This window comes from Haematobia irritans, chromosome 2, assembly GCF_050003625.1.
Source record: "Haematobia irritans isolate KBUSLIRL chromosome 2, ASM5000362v1, whole genome shotgun sequence".
NCBI lineage: Eukaryota > Metazoa > Arthropoda > Insecta > Diptera > Muscidae > Haematobia > Haematobia irritans.
Window position 1 is genome coordinate 226,520,933 of NC_134398.1, and position 21,433 is coordinate 226,542,365.

The following is a 21,433-nucleotide window of genomic DNA, read 5'->3' on the forward strand; positions in this document are numbered from 1 at the left end:
AATTTAACTTTGGATCAATTAATTTCGTGATTGAATCAGAAAAAAATTTTTTGTGCGTTCTTAGTGTTTCAAAGGCTCCCTTGGTGGTTTCATCGTAATGTGGAACACCGTTCGGACTCGCCTATAAAAAGTTGGTCCCTTGTCATTGAGTTAAACATAGAATCGGGCAGCACTCAGTGATAAAAGAGAAGTTCACCATTGTGGTATCACAATGGACTGAATGGTCTAAATGAGCCTGAAATATTGGGCTACCACTAAAGGGTGATACGGTCAAAATTTGGTCAATATAAACTTGACGTATTTCTTTCAATTTTGCATTTAAAAAACCTGAACACCCCTCATTTTGAAGGTGTGTGTGTGTAGAATGTTGCTCCTATTTTGATTTTGGAATTCACTCTTCAGTTGTCAAAATGCCGTCCAAGCAAGAAGAGCAGCGTATCAAAATTTTGCTCGCGCATCGCGAAAATCCGAGCTACTCGCACGCAAAGCTGGCAAAATCGCTAAAAGTTGCCAAATCAACCGTTACAAATGTAATTAAAGTGTTTGGGGAACGTTTGTCGACAGCCAGGAAGTCTGGATCGGGGGGAAATCGAAAACCGGAAGCCGCTGAGACGACAAAGAGAGTTGCCGGTAGTTTCAAGCGAAACCCTAACCTCTCTCTCCGAGATGCCGCAAATAAGCTGGGTGTATCGTCTACAACCGTGCATCGAGCCAAAAAACGAGCCGGACTATCGACTTACAAGAAGGTAGTGACTCCAAATCGCGATGATAAACAAAATACGACGGCCAAAGCGTGATCCCGGAGGCTGTACACGACGATGCTGACGAAGATTGACTGCGTGGTAATGGACGACGAAACCTACGTCAAAGCCGACTACAAGCAGCTTCCGGGACAGGAGTTTTATACGGCAAAAGGAAGGGGAAAGGTAGCAGATATTTTCAAGCACATAAAACTGTCAAAGTTCGCAAAGAAATATCTGGTTTGGCAAGCCATCTGTACCTGTGGCTTGAAAAGCAGCATTTTCATAGCTTCCGGGACTGTCAACCAAGAAATTTACGTGAAAGAGTGTTTGAATAAACGTCTGCTACCTTTCCTGAAGAAACACGGTTGTTCCGTACTGTTTTAGCCGGATTTGGCATCTTGCCATTACGGTAAAAAGGCCATGGAGTGGTACGCCGCCAAAAACGTGCAGGTGGTTCCCAAGGACAAGAACCCTCCCAACACGCCAGAGCTCCGCCCAATTGAGAAATACTGGGCTATTGTCAAGCGGAACCTAAAGAAGACCAAAAAAACTGCTAAGGACGAGCAGCAGTTCAAGGCAAACTGGCTTTCTGCAGCGAAGAAGGTGGACAAGGTGGCTGTAAAAAATCTGATGGCAGGTGTCAAGCGTGAGGCCCGGCAATTCGGATTTGGAAAAGCGAAAGCCTAACTGAATATTTTTCCTGAATTTTATACTAATTGAACTTGAAAAAGAAATTTAATTTGATTTTTTAAATAAACGATTTCACCGATTTACACGCGTTTTCCCTTGACCAAATTTTGACCGTATCACCCTTTAACCTAACCTAACCTAAACTAAATAATTTTACACATTTATATGCACCCTATATCGTACATGGGTACCTCTCATATTCCCCTTTTTAATCCAAAGACGGCTTTTTGACTTTTTCATAAAAAGTCAAAATCAAAATTAGATTTGGGTCGATTTTAAAAATATAAAAAATGGATTTGTTGAATTTGAAATAACAAAAAAAATCGACTTCGACTTTTTTGACCAAAAATCGACTTCCACTTTTATTGCAAAAAGTAAATTCGTCGATTTTCAATTACAGACACTGCAAAATTGTTTTTGACTAGGAATTTTAATGATAACCAAAATATCGATTTTGGAGATTTTTCGAAATTTGGAAAAGTAGACAATTGACTTTTGTGACTATTGAAAATTCGGCTTTTGACTTTTTGATATATTCTTAATATCAAAGAGGATTGTCCTATCTATTCAAATTTGACTTTTACAATTATTGTGGTAAAATTAATTGATTTCGGTCATCATTGGCGATTCTCACCCAAATTAAAGATCGATTATGTTAATTGATTGAACCGATTTAAAAAACATCAAAAGTCCAATTCCGACGTTGGTATCCCTTAGTTTTGATAATTATTTTGTAAAATTTAAATTATATACGGCATCCAAACTAAGTAAAAAAAATTTGCCAAGCCGTTATCATTATTGTACCATGGATCAATAGCATCATAATGTATTTACTCTTATCCTAAAGTAATTTAATATAAATCTTAATCTTATATTTATTTAATCTTATCCTAAAGTAATTAAATATAAATCTTAATTTTATTATTGGAGAAAATTGAATGGATTTTTCAAAAAGTCAAATATCAATTCGCATATCCTTTAATTTAAATTGTCGCCGACTAGAAAAATTTGGGTCAACGAAAAAATTAAGGCGTTGTTTGCAATCACCAGTGATAAAAAAACCATTTGATTAAAATACATTCACTCATTTCCGATATAATTAACATCATGCAGTACGGTTGGGTTACTCTTTATCCCCAAGGAGTTATAAACCAATAATACTCTTTTTGCAATATGACCAACCAACACCAATGTAATTTTCTTTTCACACATACATACATATATAGAAATTGCATCAATATTAAAATGTTAATTAAGTTTTATTGATTGCAATTGATCTAATAGTTTTATTTTTTTTTTGGTTTTGCATTCAATCTAGGGTTAGGAAAGGGGGTTAGTTGGAGTATTGATACATTATTAGTCGATAAATAATTAAGGGATTTTTTTAAAAACACTTACTGGGATCTAATAAGGAACACATGAAAGGACGTTTCTTGTAAACACCGTTTTGTGCTGGTTCTTCGAATGTATCCACCATATTGTTGTTGTATTAAAATTTATAGGTTTTATAAAAACTTAGATAATAGTATTAAAAATTTGTTGTTTTTGAAACTTTTTTTTTTTGATTCTTGGAATTTTTACTTAGACTTCTTTGATGTTCTCGTCGTTTATGCCGAAGACGATTCAATTCATATATATAGGCTGCTGATACTCTTTTTTTCTTTCTTCTTCTTTTGTATCAAATATATTCAATAATTCTATGAATTATATTTATTCTATTCCTATATAGCAAAAAAAAATATATATTTTTCACATCCACTAATTACTTTTTTTTTGTTTTCTGAACAATTTAAAACAATTGCAAAAATTACACAACGACAGTTTCGTGAGAAAACACGGGGTATTGGTGATTGTGTATCGCACGGTAATAGCTCAAATTGTAACTGAAATAATCTCCATTCAGTGCTCGGCGATACAATTGTACGTATTTTGCAAAACTACAAAAAAAAACCTTTAGGTATAGACCAAGTCCTTTCGTAATTGCGATTCAATTTAGCGATTGTTAGACAAGGAAGACTATATAGTGTTTGAATTGACCCTCTCCCGGTGAGGACCATCCCCAATAAGAAATAATGTAGGAAAATGCGCAAAGCTTAGATCTGCATTAAAAGAGTGTAATGTACAATGTGTGGAGACTTATTGGCGGTTTTGAGTACTTTAACGAAAAAGGAAATAGTCAATGGAAAATTCTCTCATAAATTTTCAAATATTTCCCAAGTCACGTTAAATGTCGGTCCACAATGTTTTTCAAAAATATTTTGGGTTTTGCTTTGGGTTTTCTTATTTTTTCTATTACGTTCTATTTATGTGGATATTTTTTCGGTTTTTAGGGTAGTTTTCCTATTCTCAGTTTTTTTTTCGTTTTTGACGAGCATGCGCCTTAAGGTGTGGTCCATAAAAATATCCGGATTTCAATTAAAAGCTTAAAGCGAAAAAACACTGTTGCTGCATAACATAACCCTGCACTCAAAAAAAAGTGAACTCTCTATTTCACTAAAGCCAATTTAACTTTATATTAGTTCATAGAATCATTATGTTTGGAAAAAGTTTACTTTACTCAAATAATTTTTTGCGTACGTTAGTTAAATGAACTAAAACACAGGAAAAAATTATACAAAAATAAAGCATAAAGGTTTCCTAATTTCGTATTTCTCACAAAATAGTTCATTATTTCTTTAAATTTGTAAATTTTACCAAAAATGTGTCCATCATGAACTTCGTATGGCACTAAAGACATTCTTGCAATTTTGAACTCCAAGATTTCTCTTAAAACTACAAAATTTTCTTTAACAAGTGCAAAAACTTAGTTATGTCTAATAAATTTTCTTGAATTTGTTGAAAACTATTTACTTATTTTTACCATATCGGAGTGATGCCAGCGCTTGTAATACTGTTTAGTTAAAATTTTCTAAAAAAATTCAAAATTTTCTAAAATTAATCGAAAGTTATCTTTCCTGGTGGGTTCACTGTTTTTTCAGTGTGCATCATCATCGTCTCCTAGAATGTTTGTGGAGAGAAATGAATAATGTAAACAAATCATCATAGTGATGCAATGGAATATTTCGTGTCAATTCCATATGACTTTGTTAGACTCGTTTCTTAGACAGTGGGATGATGAAACAATATTTTAGAAAATATCTGGTCATTTAAAAATACGATATCTCAAAGAAACGGCAATATGACATCTAATAAAAATTTTTAGTATATGGAGCAATAAATTTGTATATCGAAATATTCAAATGAAGGTCAAAATCCTTCAACCCAAAGACAATTTATTTTTTGTGTTCACACCATGGTTGCCATAGTTGGTAGAATTCTACGAAAAAATTGATTTTTTTTACTGTTTGGCATTAGCGTACCTAGACAAATTTCCTTGGGGGGGCTATAGCCTCCCTAGCTAAAACTTTATAGACTGAACTTATAGGTTCAACTAATGTTTTATTTCATACAATTGAATAACAAAATAGACATCAAAATAACTCGACAATCAATTTATAATAAAGCAACTAAAAGTACCCTACGGGAAATTGGTGCAAATTGCCACTGACGGACCTATCACAGAACTGGTACCTGTGCTCCGGTTAGTTGCAATTTTCACATTTAGTGAAATAAAATTATCATAATAACCTTTTGTTCGACATATTTCAAAAGTTTTTTTTTTCATTTCGGGTTCGATTAGGAGCCCAAATTGAAAGAGATTTCGAAGAGTTTGTCCGAGACCGGTTCCTGAGGACCTGTTTATGGGTTGCTCCTGCTAAATTGTCCCAGGACGTGTCCTTTGGGATGAGTCCAAGACGCGTCCTAAAATGTAAGTTTACTCCGTCAATGACAAACCCATGTTAAAGTGGACGGTCCCCTCAATACGTTTTGATCAGAACTGGGACTGGTCCATACACACCAGGGACTAGTCCGGTACCAGTTCCACACTTTTCCCAGCAAAAAATTGGGAGTTGTTCTAAAGGCACAACTTTAAAAGCACTTCCAAAAATGTCTTCACAAAGAAGTTAACTGTTTTAACTACACAGGAAGTTTTTTTACTTAATTTTTTTATATTTTAATGCGTAATTTTTTGTTTTCTTTTTTCAAATAGTTTAAAAAAGAAGAATACATAAAATGGTACAAATTATTCTAATTTTGCCACAAAAATGCTAAATCCATTATAGAAAAATCGATAATATTTGAAAATATTCGAGGGAAAACGTTTCAAAAATTATTTATTTGGGAAAATATCACAAAATTTTTAATTCACATTCAAAACACTGAATTCGGATCACACCTTAAGAAGTGATGCAAATTCATTGCAACGGCTGTTGAAACGGTGGACATTCGTTCTATGACAAGTTCATATTACATTCATCGCTTCTCCGCCAATTTTGTACCACTTCCAGACCCAAAAAGAACATTTTTGGCGACGCTTTTTTGCAGCATTATTAAGATATTAATTTATGAAAGAATAGTTTTAATATCAATTACTATTTTTTCAACTAAATCATACTAAATCATAAGTTCAACTAAATCATAAGTTCAACCACAGCTAAATTTCATAAATATCAGACTTCTACCACAACCCAAGTAATTCGATTGTGCATGAAAGTCTTTAGTGGAACTTTGTGCGTTGTACGAGTATATAAAGGGTGATTCTTTTGAGGTTAGGATTTTCATGCATTAGTATTTGACAGATCACGTGGGATTTCAGACATGGTGTCAAAGAGAAAGATGCTCAGTATGCTTTGACATTTCATCATGAATAGACTAACTAACGAGCAACGCTTGCAAATCATTGAATTTTATTACCAAAATCAGTGGCAGAAAATCCGCTTTTTTATCGACAAATTTTGTTCAGCGATGAGGCTCATTTCTGGTTGAATGGCTACGTAAATAAGCAAAATTGCCGCATTTGGAGTGAAGAGCAACCAGAAGCCGTTCAAGAACTGCCCATGCATCCCGAAAAATGCACTGTTTGGTGTGGTTTGTACGCTGGTGGAATCATTGGACCGTATTTTTTCAAAGATGCTGTTGGACGCAACGTTACGGTGAATGGCGATCGCTATCGTTCGATGCTAACAAACTTTTTGTTGCCAAAAATGGAAGAACTGAACTTGGTTGACATGTGGTTTCAACAAGATGGCGCTACATGCCACACAGCTCGCGATTCTATGGCCATTTTGAGGGAAAACTTCGGAGAACAATTCATCTCAAGAAATGGACCGGTAAGTTGGCCACCAAGATCATGCGATTTGACGCCTTTAGACTATTTTTTGTGGGGCTACGTCAAGTCTAAAGTCTACAGAAATAAGCCAGCAACTATTCCAGCTTTGGAAGACAACATTTCCGAAGAAATTCGGGCTATTCCGGCCGAAATGCTCGAAAAAGTTGCCCAAAATTGGACTTTCCGAATGGACCACCTAAGACGCAGCCGCGGTCAACATTTAAATGAAATTATCTTCAAAAAGTAAATGTCATGGACCAATCTAACGTTTCAAATAAAGAACCGATGAGATTTTGCAAATTTTATGCGTTTTTTTTTTTAAAAAGTTATCAAGCTCTTAACAAATCACCCTTTACTTGTTTAATTTTTATAGAAATGTAAAATCGTAAATAGGTTTTCAAATTCTGGGGGGGGGGCTAAAATTTTTCTGGGGGGGTCTAAGCCTCCTCCCCAGAGGCCTTCCTACGCTTATGCTGTTTCGTAGATTGGTAGATGTTTCGTGATGTTTTGGTAGATCTTGCAAAATATTCTTCTCCAACAAGAGGTACTTTACAAATTTCCTCTAGAAATAAAATTTTGACAAAATTTTCTATAGAGATAAAATTTTGACAAAATTTTCTATAGAGATAAAATTTTGACAAAATTTTCTATAGAGATAAAATTTTGACAACATTTTCTACGGAGATAAAATTTTGACAAAATTTTCTACGGAGATAAAATTTTGACAAAATTTTCTACGGAGATAAAATTTTGACAAAATTTTCTATAGAGATAAAATTTTGACAAAATTTTCTATAGAGATAACATTTTGACAAAATTTTCTATAGAGATAAAATTTTGACAAAATTTTCCATAGAGATAAAATTTTGACAAAATATTCTATAGAGATAAAATTTTGACAAAATAATCTATGGAGAAAAAATATTGATAAAATTTTCCATGGAGATAAAATTTTGATAAAATTTTCTATAGAGATAAAATTTTGACAAAATTTTCTAAAGAGATATAATTTTGACAAAATTTTCTATAGAGATAAATTTTTGACAATATTTTCTATAGAGATGCAATTTTGACAAAATTTTTTATAGAGATAACATTTTGACAAAATTTTCTATAGAGATAAAATTTTCCTATAGAAAAGAAAATTTTGAAAATTTTTCTGTTGATAAGAAAAATTTCTATAGAATTTAAGCAAAATAAAATGTTGACTAAATTTTCCTTAAATATGCGTCCTAGAGCGAAAAGGACGATAATTCGTGACCAACCCTCAAAAATCAAAATTTTGATGAAAATCCTTGAAAAATTGTAATTTTTATATGAAAAACTTATTTTGGCCATATCTCCTTAAATAATTCGTGAGCACCCCCCAAAAATCAAAATTTTGATGAAATTTTCATATGAAAAACTTATTTTGGCCATATATCCTTAAATATGCGTTCTAAAGCGAAAAGGACGATAATTCGTGACCACCCCTTTTTGCATAATTTCGGGCAAAAAATTTGGGGAACTAGCTTCCTATTTAGTTCTTATACCCTCTATGACCCTATAAAGTATATATATATTCTGGATCATGGTGAAATTCGGAGTCGATTCAGTGATGTCCGTCCGTGTGTCACGCTAACTTCCGAACGAAACATGTTATGGGCTTTAATCTTGGCACATGTAGTTGTTATTGATGTAGGTCAGATTGGATGGGTCATATAGGAACACTTTTTGGTACAGCCACTATATAAACAATACCCCAATTCCATTCGAAAAAATTGTCCGATATTCTCGGAAAATATCTTTAAATGTTACAAGATAGGTGGTTTTATTACTTTTTTGGTACTCCACTTACATATACTGAATATTTTTCCCAGTACATACACAAATTAAGGTGAGCGAAATTACTAACACAAGTATTTAATTTTCAATGTTTTTGGTTTTATCATTAACTAACAATCTAAAAAAATGCAATAGAGCGTAGAAAAAATTATTTTAAATAAATAGAATGCATATAAAATTATGTTTTTTTTTTTTTGCTACAACCATCACAATATTAGTAGTATATTATGGTATAATATACTAATCAAAATCTAGGCCACGGCTCGAATGATCATTGGAAAATATTTTAGAACGTAATTGAAAATGGTTGCACTACTGTGAAGTTTCAAAAACTTGGTCAGTTCAAAATAAACCCGCGTGAAATACAAAACTAATAAATTTTGTAAAACAAAAAAGTTTTTCAATCACAGAATCGGAACTTTGAATGTCTTCTAATAGAACCACTTAAATAAAAAACCAAAATAATTGATTTGTCTTATAAGAAGAAGAAGAATTTACAGTTATTTCGAAAATACACTACAAGTTCGTGATAAATGTCAAGAAAATATAAACGAAAAGTATGTATGGAAAATGTGAGCAATAGTTTCTCTGAGATGAACTATATTGGAAAGCTTTACATTTAAGACACTGAAAAAAATTCCTAAAAATTAAAATAATTGTTGGTAGAGCTAATAGTGTGGGTGAATTCGTTGTTTTTTTAAGAAAAATCTTTTATTATTTTCTTCTAAATAAATGGCGTTCCCTAATCCTCGAACCATGCCAAATACAGGGAAATCTTTTAAACTTGAACACTCCGAAAGCCGGACACTTTTAGCAAATGGACAATTTACATGAGACGTTTCGTATAATGTCGCATTAAAAGCAACCTCTCATAAGTGGACACCACCCAAATATGGAAAAATTTAGTAGACCGAGAGTGTCCACTTGCGGTAGGTTTCACTGTAGTCCCTATCCGTTATAGCATGTCACAGTTTTTACTAGTCCATTGTACAAGTGAAATTATACCAGAGTTGCCAGGCGATTTTTGATTCTTCCCCCCCAAATCTTAAATAAATAAAATTTGCTCTTTAAGAAAATACATTATAACAAATACAATTTCGTTTGTTTAAAATGTCGTCCCTGAAGATTTTTATACCCTCCACCATAGGATGGGGGTATATTAACTTTGTCATTCCGTTTGTAACACATCGAAATATTGCTCTAAGACCCCATGAAGTATATATATTCTGGGTCGTGGTGAAATTCTGAGTCGATCTAAGCATGTCCGTCCGTCCGTCCGTCTGTCCGTCTGTCCGTCCGTCCGTCTGTCCGGCTGTCCGTCCGTCTGTGGAAATCACGCTAACTTCCGAACGAAACAAGCTATCGACTTGAAACTTGGCACAAGTAGTTGTTATTGATGTAGGTCGGATGGTATTGAAAATGGGCCATATCGGACCAAGTTTACGTATAGCCCCCATATAAACCGATCCCCAAATTTGGCTTGGGGAGCCTCCCGGAGCAGCAAAATTCATCCGATCCGGTTGAAATTTGGTACGTGGTCTTAGTATACGGTCTCTAACAACCATGCAAAAATTGGTCCATATCGGTCCATAATTATATATAGCCCCCATATAAACCGATCCCCAGATTTGACCTCCGGAGCCTCTTGGAGGGGCAAAATTCATCCGATCCGGTTGAAATTTGGTACCTGATGTTAGTATACGGCCTCTAACAACCATGCAAAAATTGGTCCATATCGGTCCATAATTATATATAGCTCCCATATAAACCGATCCCCAGATTTGACCACCGGAGCCTCTTGGAGGAGCAAAATTCATCCGATCCGGTTGAAATTTAGTACGTGGTCTTAGTATACGGTTTTAACAACCATGCAAAAATTGGTCCATATCGGTCCATAATTATATATAGCCCCCATATAAACCGATCCCCAGATTTGACCTCCGGAGCCTCTTGGAGGGGCAAAATTCATCCGATCCGGTTGAAATTTGGTACCTGATGTTAGTTTACGGCCTCTAATAACCATGCAAAAATTGGTCCATATCGGTCCATAATTATATATAGCCCCCATATAAACCGATCCCCAGATTTGACCTCCGGAGCCTCTTGGAAGAGCAAAATTCATCCGATCCAGTTGAAATTTGGTACATGGTGTTAGTATATGGTCTCTAACAACCATGCAAAAATTGGTCCATATCGGTCCATAATTATATATAGTTCCCATATAAACCGTCCCCAGATTTGACGTCCGGAACCTCTTGGAGGAGCAAAAGTCATCCGATACGGTTGAAATTTGGTACATTTTGTCAATATATGGCCTCTAACAGCCATGTAAAAATTGGTCCATATCGGTCTTTAGTTATATATAGCCGATGACTTATTACACAAAAATTGGTCCATATCGCCAAAAATAATCTACCAAAACTTTATTTCCATAGAAAATTTTGTCAAATTTTATTACTATAGAAAGTTTTGTCAAAATTTCATTTCTATAGAAAGTTTTGTCAAAAGTTTATTTCTATACAAATGTTTGTCAAAATTTTATTTCCATAGAAAATTTTGTCAAAATTTTATTTCTATAGAAAATTTTGTAATCTACCAAAACTTTATTTCCATAGAAAATTTTGTCAAATTTTATTACTATAGAAAATTTTGTTAAAATTTCATTTCTATAGAAAGTTTTGTCAAAAGTTTATTTCTATAGAAATGTTTGTCAAAATTTTATTTCTATAGAAAGTTTTGTAAAAAATTTATTTCTGTAGAAAATTTTGTCAACATTTTATTTCTATACAAAATTTTGTCAAAATTTCATTTCTATACAAAATTTTGTCAACATTTTATTTCTATAGAAATTTTTGTCAAAATTGTATTGCTATAGAAAATTTTGTCAACATTTTACTTCCATAGAAAATTTTGTCAACATTTTATTTCTATAGAAAATTTTGTCAAGTTTTTATTTCTATAGAAAATTTTGTCAAAATTTTTATTTCTATAGAAAATTTTGTCAAAATTTTATTTCTGTAGAAAATTTTGTCAAGGTTTCATTTCTATAGAAAATTTTGTCAAAATTTTATTTCTATAGAAAATTTTGTCAAACTAGATTATATACGTATTTAATCGGCCTTTTATTGTTTAATATATACCCCGTATGGGCTAACTTACAATTTAGAAGACAGTGTTAAAAAGTTTTACGATACCTTGCCATCGGCAAGTGTTATCGCAACCCAAGTAATTCGATTGTGGATGACAGCCTTTAGTAGAAGTTACTACGCAATCCATGGTGGAGGGTACATAAGATTCGGCCTGGCCGAACTTACGGCCGTATATACTTGTTTTTCTTTGGATGTAATAATACAATATGTATATTAATTTCAAAAGCAGGCTTACTCTTAAAATGCTTTTAGCTGCTAAGTTAAAATATGATTGTTTTTAATTGTGTCAAATATTAAAAATGTCCTTTAAACAGAAGCGTTTAAAAAAGATAACGAAAATAATGCTATTGCATACTTGCTTGTATTTAGGATCTTCTTGTTGACTTCCCTCATTTTTTTCTCATAATTCATGCCAGAATTGTTCCGAATTTGCTTGAGAATTGATCCTCTTTATAAAGTCTAAGATATTTTTTTACCCCAAAAATCCCCCTAAATTTGGGGGAACACCCTAACCTGGCAACACTGAAATATACCCACGTCGATTTACGTCAAATTTTTACCAAAGCTAATAAAAAGTTTCAGCTTCGAACAGGACCCGAGATAAAATTGAAAATTCTTGTTTTTCCCACAGTAGTTCATAGAAGGATATTATCACAATTCCTCCAAATAACATTTTAATTAAATTTGAAGAAGTAATTGATTCAATAGCATTTCAATTAATTGATCCAATTAAAAAATTAATTAATCCAATTAAAAAATTAATTGATACTATTAATTTGTGTGATTGATTTTTGTTTCAATTAAAAAATTTGTTGAATCAATTATTAAATATTTAATTGAATATTTTTTAAAACTCAATTAAGATCACGAAATTAATTGATCCAATTACTTTTTTAATTGAAACGTCTTCAATCACGAAAATGATAGTATCAATTAAAAAAATTAATTGACAGTCAATTAAAAAATTAATTGATACTATTAATTTGTGTGATTGATTATTGTTTCAATTAAAAAATTTGTTGAATCAATTAATTTTTTAATTGATTATTTTTTAAAACTCAATTAAGATTTTAATTGGAAAAATTTTCGTGAAACTATTTTCTGTAAACTAAATGTAATTAATTGCATTAATTAAGTTTGAAAATTGACATTTTGAGATTGAAAGCGAAGCAATTACAATTAAATATTGATTTAATCGATTTACTGATTGAAGACCATATATTTGTAAGTTCCTAACATAAGAACCAGTAATCTACATTTTTATAGTTAAAAGCAACAATTAATTAAATATAAAATCTTGAATTCCAAAGTTATTTTTATTTTAATCTATAGGAAATCAATAAAATTCACCTATTAGACAATGACACGCATTTGTAGGAACAAAGAAAAAGAAAATGTACCGCATTAGCGGCCAATTCTATTCCTCCAAAAACACAAAATGAATTGAATAACAGAATCTAAAGACAATCAAGATAAACCATCATGTACAAGCGCACAATCTGCTTTGAGTAAGGCAAAGTGCTCGTACAAGCAATACATTTTGCTAAATGTTGGACAAAATTAAATTCTTTGTGTGTAGTCTTTAGAGATGTGCCCGTGAATACAATTTTACGCCCGCTCATGATAGTTTGTTTACTAAAGTCAACTCACGACATTCGTAAACAATCACCATTTGAAATATGATGTACCCACGGGCGAATAACCTTTTACTTATTTAAAGGTTAAATTACATACCATGCGTTAATCCGTGCATTCTTTCTCTTTGAAGTAATATAACCGAACTGTTGCATTAACGCGTGGTATGTAATTCAACCTTAACGCACGCTCATAAGTACCAAAAATTGTACTTGCATACCCTAACAAACTGGAAAACTCTTTTACGCATACTTGCCAAGAAATTGTAACTCATGAAAATTCTTGAGAATCAAGACCATGACTTACTACAATTTTTGTAACTCACATGAGAGATGTGCACGTTAAAGAAATTTGAATAAAACTCACGAAGACAGTTCTTTACTGACAGCAAATTCTCTAACTGTTGACAAATGTCTGGGTTAGTTTCACCTCCCTTAGGAGTCACGGCGACTTTTCCCCAGTCACCAAAAATTTTATGTCACGTTGACAACCCTACTTTACATGCAAACGAAGGAAAAAACACAAAGGGATCGCTTTTGCATTTTCCTCTTCAACCAGCATCTTTACAACCTCTTGAGTTGGTTGTACACTTTTTGATTTAGTCGAATGATCCAAAATGGAAAAACCATAGACAATGATTGGAATGGAAATTTTTTCCCATTCTTTTTTTTCTCCTTGCAATTGATGCTCATGTGTATGTACATGCATATGTATGTCTGTTGGGTGTACCCTGCCTGCCACACCTATGTGGAGAAACGGGGTGACAGCGGTACAGATAACAGATGTAGTGGTGCTATTTGCTGCACTACCGAATAAATGAAGAGATTAAATTTATGTCAATGACAAAAGAAAGCAAAAAAAACTAAGAAAAACAAAATGACAATTTAAAGCAATTATATCTGGAGCATATAGAACGAACAATGCTATACCCTAACACTATATACATACCTACAGGCACATGAAGATATTCATTACATTTTCATATTACTTTCTTATAAGGCTTTATTTCCATTTAAATGCTATTGACCATTACTTTTTTAAGACTTCTTGATTTCGGAAGACGTATTTTTTTTTTTTTTAAATTTTACACTGGCAAAAAAAAATCTGATCTGAAAAATTAGATTTTTTCATGGGAAATAGATTTTTTCGAACAGCTACTGCTTTAAATCTCGAGAGAGATATCAACTTCCAAAATTGATTCGAATTCGAGTGATTTACAGGGAGAGAATATTAGTTTCCTCCTCCAATTTCAGAACGCATCTGAAAAATATGGCAATGGTGATTGATTATTTATATTCGTTCAAAGTAAGAGACTTTTTTACGTTTGGAAACCAAAGTGAGTTGCACGGATCCAAATCGTAGGGACAGCATTCATAGCCCACTTCGATAATAGAATCAAATCACGGAAAATACTTTATTGGCCGGACTTTTTCTAAAATTGGATTTATTGCTGCAGAGTCGACATTATAGGTCGAACAAATGCTGTAAACAGTCATTGCAGATTTTTTATTTTTTTTTGGCGTTTTGCAAAATTACACTGAAGCTTGCTTCACACAAAAAAATATCGCCAATATTTTCCCAATTAAAATTTTAATTGAAGTCTAAAAAATATTCAATTAAACATTTAATTGGTTCAACAAATTTTTTAATTGAAACAAAAACTAATCACAGAAAATTATAGTATCAATTAAATTTCTAATTGGATCAATTAAATGTTTAATTGACGTTGGTGATTGATACAATCATTTTTGTGATTGAAGAAGTTTCAATTAAAATTTAATTGGATCAATTAATTTCATGATTGAAAACAATTTTTTTTTCTGTGCACCATCTCTTCAATTTTGCGCATTGAATTGAATTTTCAACTAACTAACTAAACATGTTGAAAACACGGAAAAAATTCATGAATTTTTTTCCAATTAAAGTCTTAATTGAGTTTTCAAAAATATTCAATTAAAAATTTAATTGATTCAACAAATTTTTTTATTGAAAAAAAAAAAAAAAACAATCACAAATTTTATGAATTAAATCTTTTTTTTCGTTAGCGTGATTCACGCACATTCACGAACCGATTTTATTTCTCACGCACGACATATTTATTTTAGTCCCATTCACGCACATTCACGAGACTTGCTTTGGATTTTTTTCACGACTCACGTGATTCACGTGTGAATCACGCGTGTCACGAGAATTTCGTGTCACGCCCACACCTCTACTGTAAACAGTCATTGCAGATTTTTTATTATTTTGCCTCTTTGCAAAATTATACTGGAGCTTGCTTCACACACAAAAAATATCGCCAACATTTTCCCAATTAAAATTTGAATAGAATTCTAAAAAATTTTCAATTAAACATTTAATTGGTTCAACAAATCTTTTAATTGAAACAAAAATTAATCACAGAAATTTATAGTATCAATTAAATTTTTGATTGGATCAATTAATTGTTTAATTGACGTTGGTGATTGATACAATCATTTTTGTGATTAAAGAAGTTTCAATTAAAATTTAATTGGATCAATTAATTTCATGGTTGGAAACAAATTTTTTTTTCTGTGCACCATCTATTCAACTTTGCGCATTGAATTGAATTTTCAACTAACTAACTAAACATGTTGAAAAGTCGCTATCAACTTTTCCTGATTTTAAAGTTGAATTAAATCATCGCAGATTAATATCAGAAATTTTATAATATTCAAAATTCGTTTTGGTTTGTTATTGTTGGTTTTTGTTCTTTAATCATTGTTGTTGTTTTTGATTTCAGCTTAAAACCATGCATTGACTAAATTACAAGTGCAGCTTAACCAACAGAGGAAAAGAATGTTTGTCAAATTTATTTGGGCAAAGCCCTATAGACTGCAAGATGATTGGATGGACGCACGTTTCGGAATTACCACATTCCTCATCAGCATCCTCTACTTACAGCAAAACTATCAACCAATTATCAGAATAAATTCAGGCAGTTCACTAAACCCAAAAGTAAACTACACTTGAACCTTCCGAAAAAAGGTTTCCATGATAGCCGGCTTATGCCGAAATAAATTCGTACAAACATATCTCTTTTCCTTTGCCACCGTCAAATCATCGATTTGAGTGCAGTTGGCTGGGTTTATTTTGAGCGTGCTTCCTATTTTTTTATTCTGATAATTGGTTGATAGTTTTGCTGCAAGTAGAGGATGCTGATGAGTAATGCGATAATTCCGAAACGTGCGTCCATCCAACAATCTTGAAGTCTATAGGGCTTTGCCAAAATAAATTTGACAAACATTCTTATCATCTGTTGGTTAAGCTACACTTGTAGTTTAGTCAATGCATGGTTTTAAGCTGAACTCAAAAACAACAACAATATTAAAAATTGTTAAAAAAAAAATTTAATAAGCCACTTTTGACATTGGCTAAAATGTTAAATCGAACTACAATATTATGAGGAAAATTATTACAATCAAAAATCTATCCCCGTCTAAGTTAAAAGGCGGCCATTCAATAGTAACAAATACATTTTGTAAAAATTGATTGATTTTATTTCAAATATAAAAAATTTGCAAAATTTAAGTAATACGAAAATTTTACCTCTACATTAGGAATTTCATTGTAAACAAATTGTTTTGCTCCATTTATGGTTTTAGTATTAGCGGTTTATTTGAGTAAACACACAAAATAGAAGATCCATCATTAAGTGAAACCTTTCCCAAAATAGAGGAAAAATCAAGAAATCACATGCGAAGTATACAACAAATGACTCATATCTAACTGAGTGACTAACGCGCTTTAGTGTTCTATGAAACGATTAAAAGAGAATTTCACCAAATCATGTTAAAGTGAAAAAAGAGTTCTCTGCATGGAATGGAAACCACCATTTACACGGCGACGATGACATTAATTCGATGACAAAAGTAGGTTTACAATGTCTATGACCTGAAATTACCACCGATGGCATTGAAGTGGAAGTACATATTCGTTATTCGAGTGGACGGTTTTTTCGAATGCATCAATAATATTGTGACCTAACATGCCTGCTGGTATTATTGGCCTTTATAAAATAGCAAAGATATGATATTATTCCTTTTATTGGTATAAGAGACAAATAGTTTCATTTCTAGCCATTTGCCGGCTGATTGTATGACATCATTATTCAAAACGTAAGCGAGTCATATTGGACAAAAAGTGAAACGGTGGGGGCTATAACCAAGCAACAATCACACAAATGGGAAAATATGATTCACGGCAACAATATTCAAACAATGAACAAAATGTATACATATATAAAAAAAAATTTTGCCAACAAAAAAAAATAGTAATAATAAACACGAAAGACATGTACTAGATGAAGAACCAAATGAATTCAAGTTTATAAAGCTTTACTCTTTCCCAAGACTAAAACACAAAGATGTGGTGGGCTAGTCAAATGTTTAAGCCAAAATTTATTCCTTTGTACTCAAGTTTTCTACAAAATACATCTCTCTGAATCTCAAAATATTTTCGAATGATTCGTAATACAATAAGATATTGCTAATATATCTAATTAAGGGGACGGAGAGTAATCGTAGAACATATATTAAAACGTAAAAGCGCATATCAAACATTTTCGACAAATAAATAACATTCGATAAACATACGGATTAATGCAACTGAACAAAACACAAAAATAAATATAATTATTTATCAAAACCAAGATAAGAACAAAACTGGAATGAGTTTTTTCCTTTTGGGGAGAATGAGAAATCATTATAATATACCATAATGGTTGTCGTATGTACGCGCTTATAATGAACGTATTTTCACTATAGTGAGTTTTAGACCCATTTTCATGAAGATCCTTTAGAACAAGGTTAACTAATCAACTTTTAAATCATACTACGAAAGTGTATGTAATCCTTTTTATGTTCTTTACATATCACTTACGAACTTAACTGATAAAAATTTTACTTTTTGTTAACTGACGGTTGAAGCCTAACGGAGCTGCATAAAAATAGCCGTAAGACTTTAAAACGCAATGTGTTTTACCATCCATAAAAATATTTAAGGGCGTTTTCGTTTCGCAAAAAAAGTTGCCTTGGTGTTACACTAATTTTTCCCTCAATGTATTTTCGCCCAAATGATAGTGTCATTCCAAAGTTATTGTTAATTCATAATATTGTGAGAGATACAGGACCCAAAAGCAATGACAGTGTCCTTCATATTTCGTTATCAATTTTGAGAATGTTGCACCTTTTTCCCCAATCGAAATCGCATTTGTTATTTTTGTCACATGCTAAGATTACAGGGTAAATGTCGACCTTCAGCACTGTCGCCAACTTAGATGCCATATCAGATGTCATGGCTTAACCCCACACAGAAAAAAATATATTTTTTTCTTCAATCACGAAATTAATTGATCCAATTAATTTTTAATTAAAATGTCTTCAATCACAGAAATGATAATATCAATCACTAAAGTCAATTAAAAATTTTAATTGTTCCAATTAAAAAATTAATTGTACAATTAATTTTTGTGATTGATTTTTATTTCAATTAAAAAATTTGTTAAACCAATTAAATGTTTAATTGAATATTTTTTTTCAAATTCAATTAAAATTTTAATATTTTTTTTTGGCTTAAATCTACTTTAGTTCAAGTGGTCCAATTAAAAAATTAATTGTATAATTAATTTTTGTGTTTAATTTTTTTCAATTCAAAAATTTGTTGAACCAATTAAATGTTTAATTGAATGTTTTTATACCCTGCGCCACACTGTGGAACAGGGTATTATAAGTTAGTGCATATGTTTGCAACACCCAGAAGGAGACGAGATAGACACATGGTGTCTTTGGCAAAATGCTAAGGGTGGGCTCCTGAGTCGATATAGCCATGTCCGTCTGTCCGTGAACACATTTTTGTAATCAAAGTCTAGGTCGCAGTTTTAGCCCAATCGACTTGAAATTTTGCACAAGTATGTGTTTTGGCTCAGAATAGATCCCTATTGATTTTGAAAGAAATCGGTTCAGATTTAGATATAGCTCCCATATATATATTTCGCCCGATATGGACTTATATGACCCCAGAAGCCAGAGTTTTACCCTAATTTGCCTAAAATTTTGTACAATAAGAACAATTAGTACTATAGTCAAGTGTGCCAAATTTTATTGAAATCGGTTCAGATTTAGATATAGTTCCGTATATATCTATCGCCCGATATGGACTAATACGGTCCCAGAAGCCAGAGTTTTACCCCAATTTGGTTGAAATTTTGCACAGGGCGTAGAATTAGCATTGTAGCTATGCAAGCCAAATTTGGTTGAAATCGGTTCAGATTTAGATATAGCTCCAATATATATCGTTCGCCCGATTTACACTCATATGACCACAGAGGCCAATTTTTTGCTCCGATTTAGTTGAAATTTTGCACGGGGAGTAGAATTAGCATTGTAACTCTGCGTGCCAAATTTGGTTGAAATCGGTTCAGATTTAGATATAGCTCCCATATATATGTTTTTCTGATTTCGACAAAAATGGTCAAAATACCAACATTTTCCTTGTAAAATCGCCACTGCTTAGTCGAAAAGTTGTAAAAATTACTCTAATTTTCCTAAACTTCTAATACATATACATCGAGCGATAAATCATAAATAAACTTTTGCGAAGTTTCCTTAAAATTGCTTCAGATTTAAATGTTTCCCATATTTTTTACTAACATTGTGTTCCACCCTAGTGCTTTAGCCGATTTAAATTTTGAGTCTATAGATTTTGTAGAAGTCTATCAAATTCTGTCCAGATCGAGTGATATTTAAATGTATGTATTTGGGACAAACCTTTATATATAGCCCCCAACACATTTGACGGATGTGATATGGTATCGAAAATTCAGATCTACAAAGTGGTGCGGGGTATAATAAAGTCGGCCCCTCCCGACTTTAGACTTTCCTTACTTGTTTTCAAATTAAATTAAATTTTTTATGATATTTTTTTTCGGCTTAAATCTATTTTAGTTCAAGTGGTCCGATTGGTCCAATTTTTGGTCAGCGTATAGTCTTTTCGATTACAAACACAAAATGTTATATACCACTTTTTGTCAGAAAAACCTATTTTCTGAGTTGTCATTAGCCATGATCTTGGATTTAGTATCCATCGCACATAATCATCCTAAAAGTAATATATTTGGAATAAAACGGAGCCGGAGGGTCCTGGGTTCGCGTTAGCCCACTTTGGACACTGTCGATAGGAGAAGGTTAGGTTAGGTTAGGTGGCAGCCCGATGTCTCAGGCTCACTTAGACTATTCAGTCCATTGTGATACCACATTGGTAAACTTCTCTCTTATCACTGAGTGTTGCCCGATTCCATGTTAAACTCAATGACAAGGGACCTCCTTTTTATAGCCGAGTCCGAACGGCGTTCCACATTGCAGTGAAACCACTTAGAGAAGCTTTGAAACCCTTAGAAATGTCAACAGCATTACCGAGGTGGGATAATCCACCGGTGAAAAACTTTGTGGTGGCTCCCGTCCATACAAAGAAAAAAATTTCACGAACATTTTTCCAATTAAAATTTTAATTGAGTTTTAAAAAATATTAAATCAAAAATTTAATTGGTTCAACAAATTTTTTAATTGAAACAAAAATCAATCACAAAAATTAATAGTATCAATTAATTTTTTAATTGGATCAATTAATTTTTTAGTTGGATCAATTAATTTTTTAATTGACCTTCAATTAATTTTTTAATTAATACTATAATTTCTGTGATTGAAGACATTTCAATTAAAAAATTAATTGGATCAATTAACTTCGTGATTGAACCAGAAAAAAATTTTTTGTGTGTAGGAGAAAGTCTTAAACCCCGGCCGAAGGCCGGCCACCTTTTCACTTTGGGTTCGCGTTAGCCTACTTTGGACACTGTCCATAGTAGAACGTGTTAAACCCCGGCTGAAGGCCAGTGACCTATACGCCAGTTTTCAAGGATAGGTATCTCGAAAAAAAACTACGCTCTTCCGAAAAGAAAAATTCATAATATTTTCTCTTTTAAATTCACCAGTTTTACCAAAAAACGCAAAAAAGCAATTTCATTCATTTCATGAAAAAATGTTTTCCGAATTAACAAAAATAATAAAGGAAAATACTGATTTTCAGATGTCGATATCTCGAAAACTAGGCTTTTCCGACAAATTTTTTACTTAACATTTTCGCTTTAAAATCCCTTTTCCAACACT

The 21,433-nt window shown here is 32.4% G+C and overlaps 1 protein-coding gene across 3 annotated transcripts in view; it reads right to left on the reverse strand.

The window, feature by feature from the left end:
- Positions 1-21,433, reverse strand: part of Rtnl1 (reticulon) — an 86,519-nt gene that overhangs the window by 62,141 nt on the left and 2,945 nt on the right. The window contains exon 1 of one of the 3 annotated variants that reach the window (XM_075297682.1): positions 2,832-3,254. The exons of the other annotated variants lie outside the window; for them this stretch is intronic. Within the exon in view, the coding sequence (XP_075153797.1) occupies positions 2,832-2,910 (79 nt within the window). The 5' untranslated portion in view covers positions 2,911-3,254. Of the gene's footprint in view, positions 1-2,831; positions 3,255-21,433 lie in introns of those variants that run through there. 3 annotated transcript variants of the gene reach the window in all.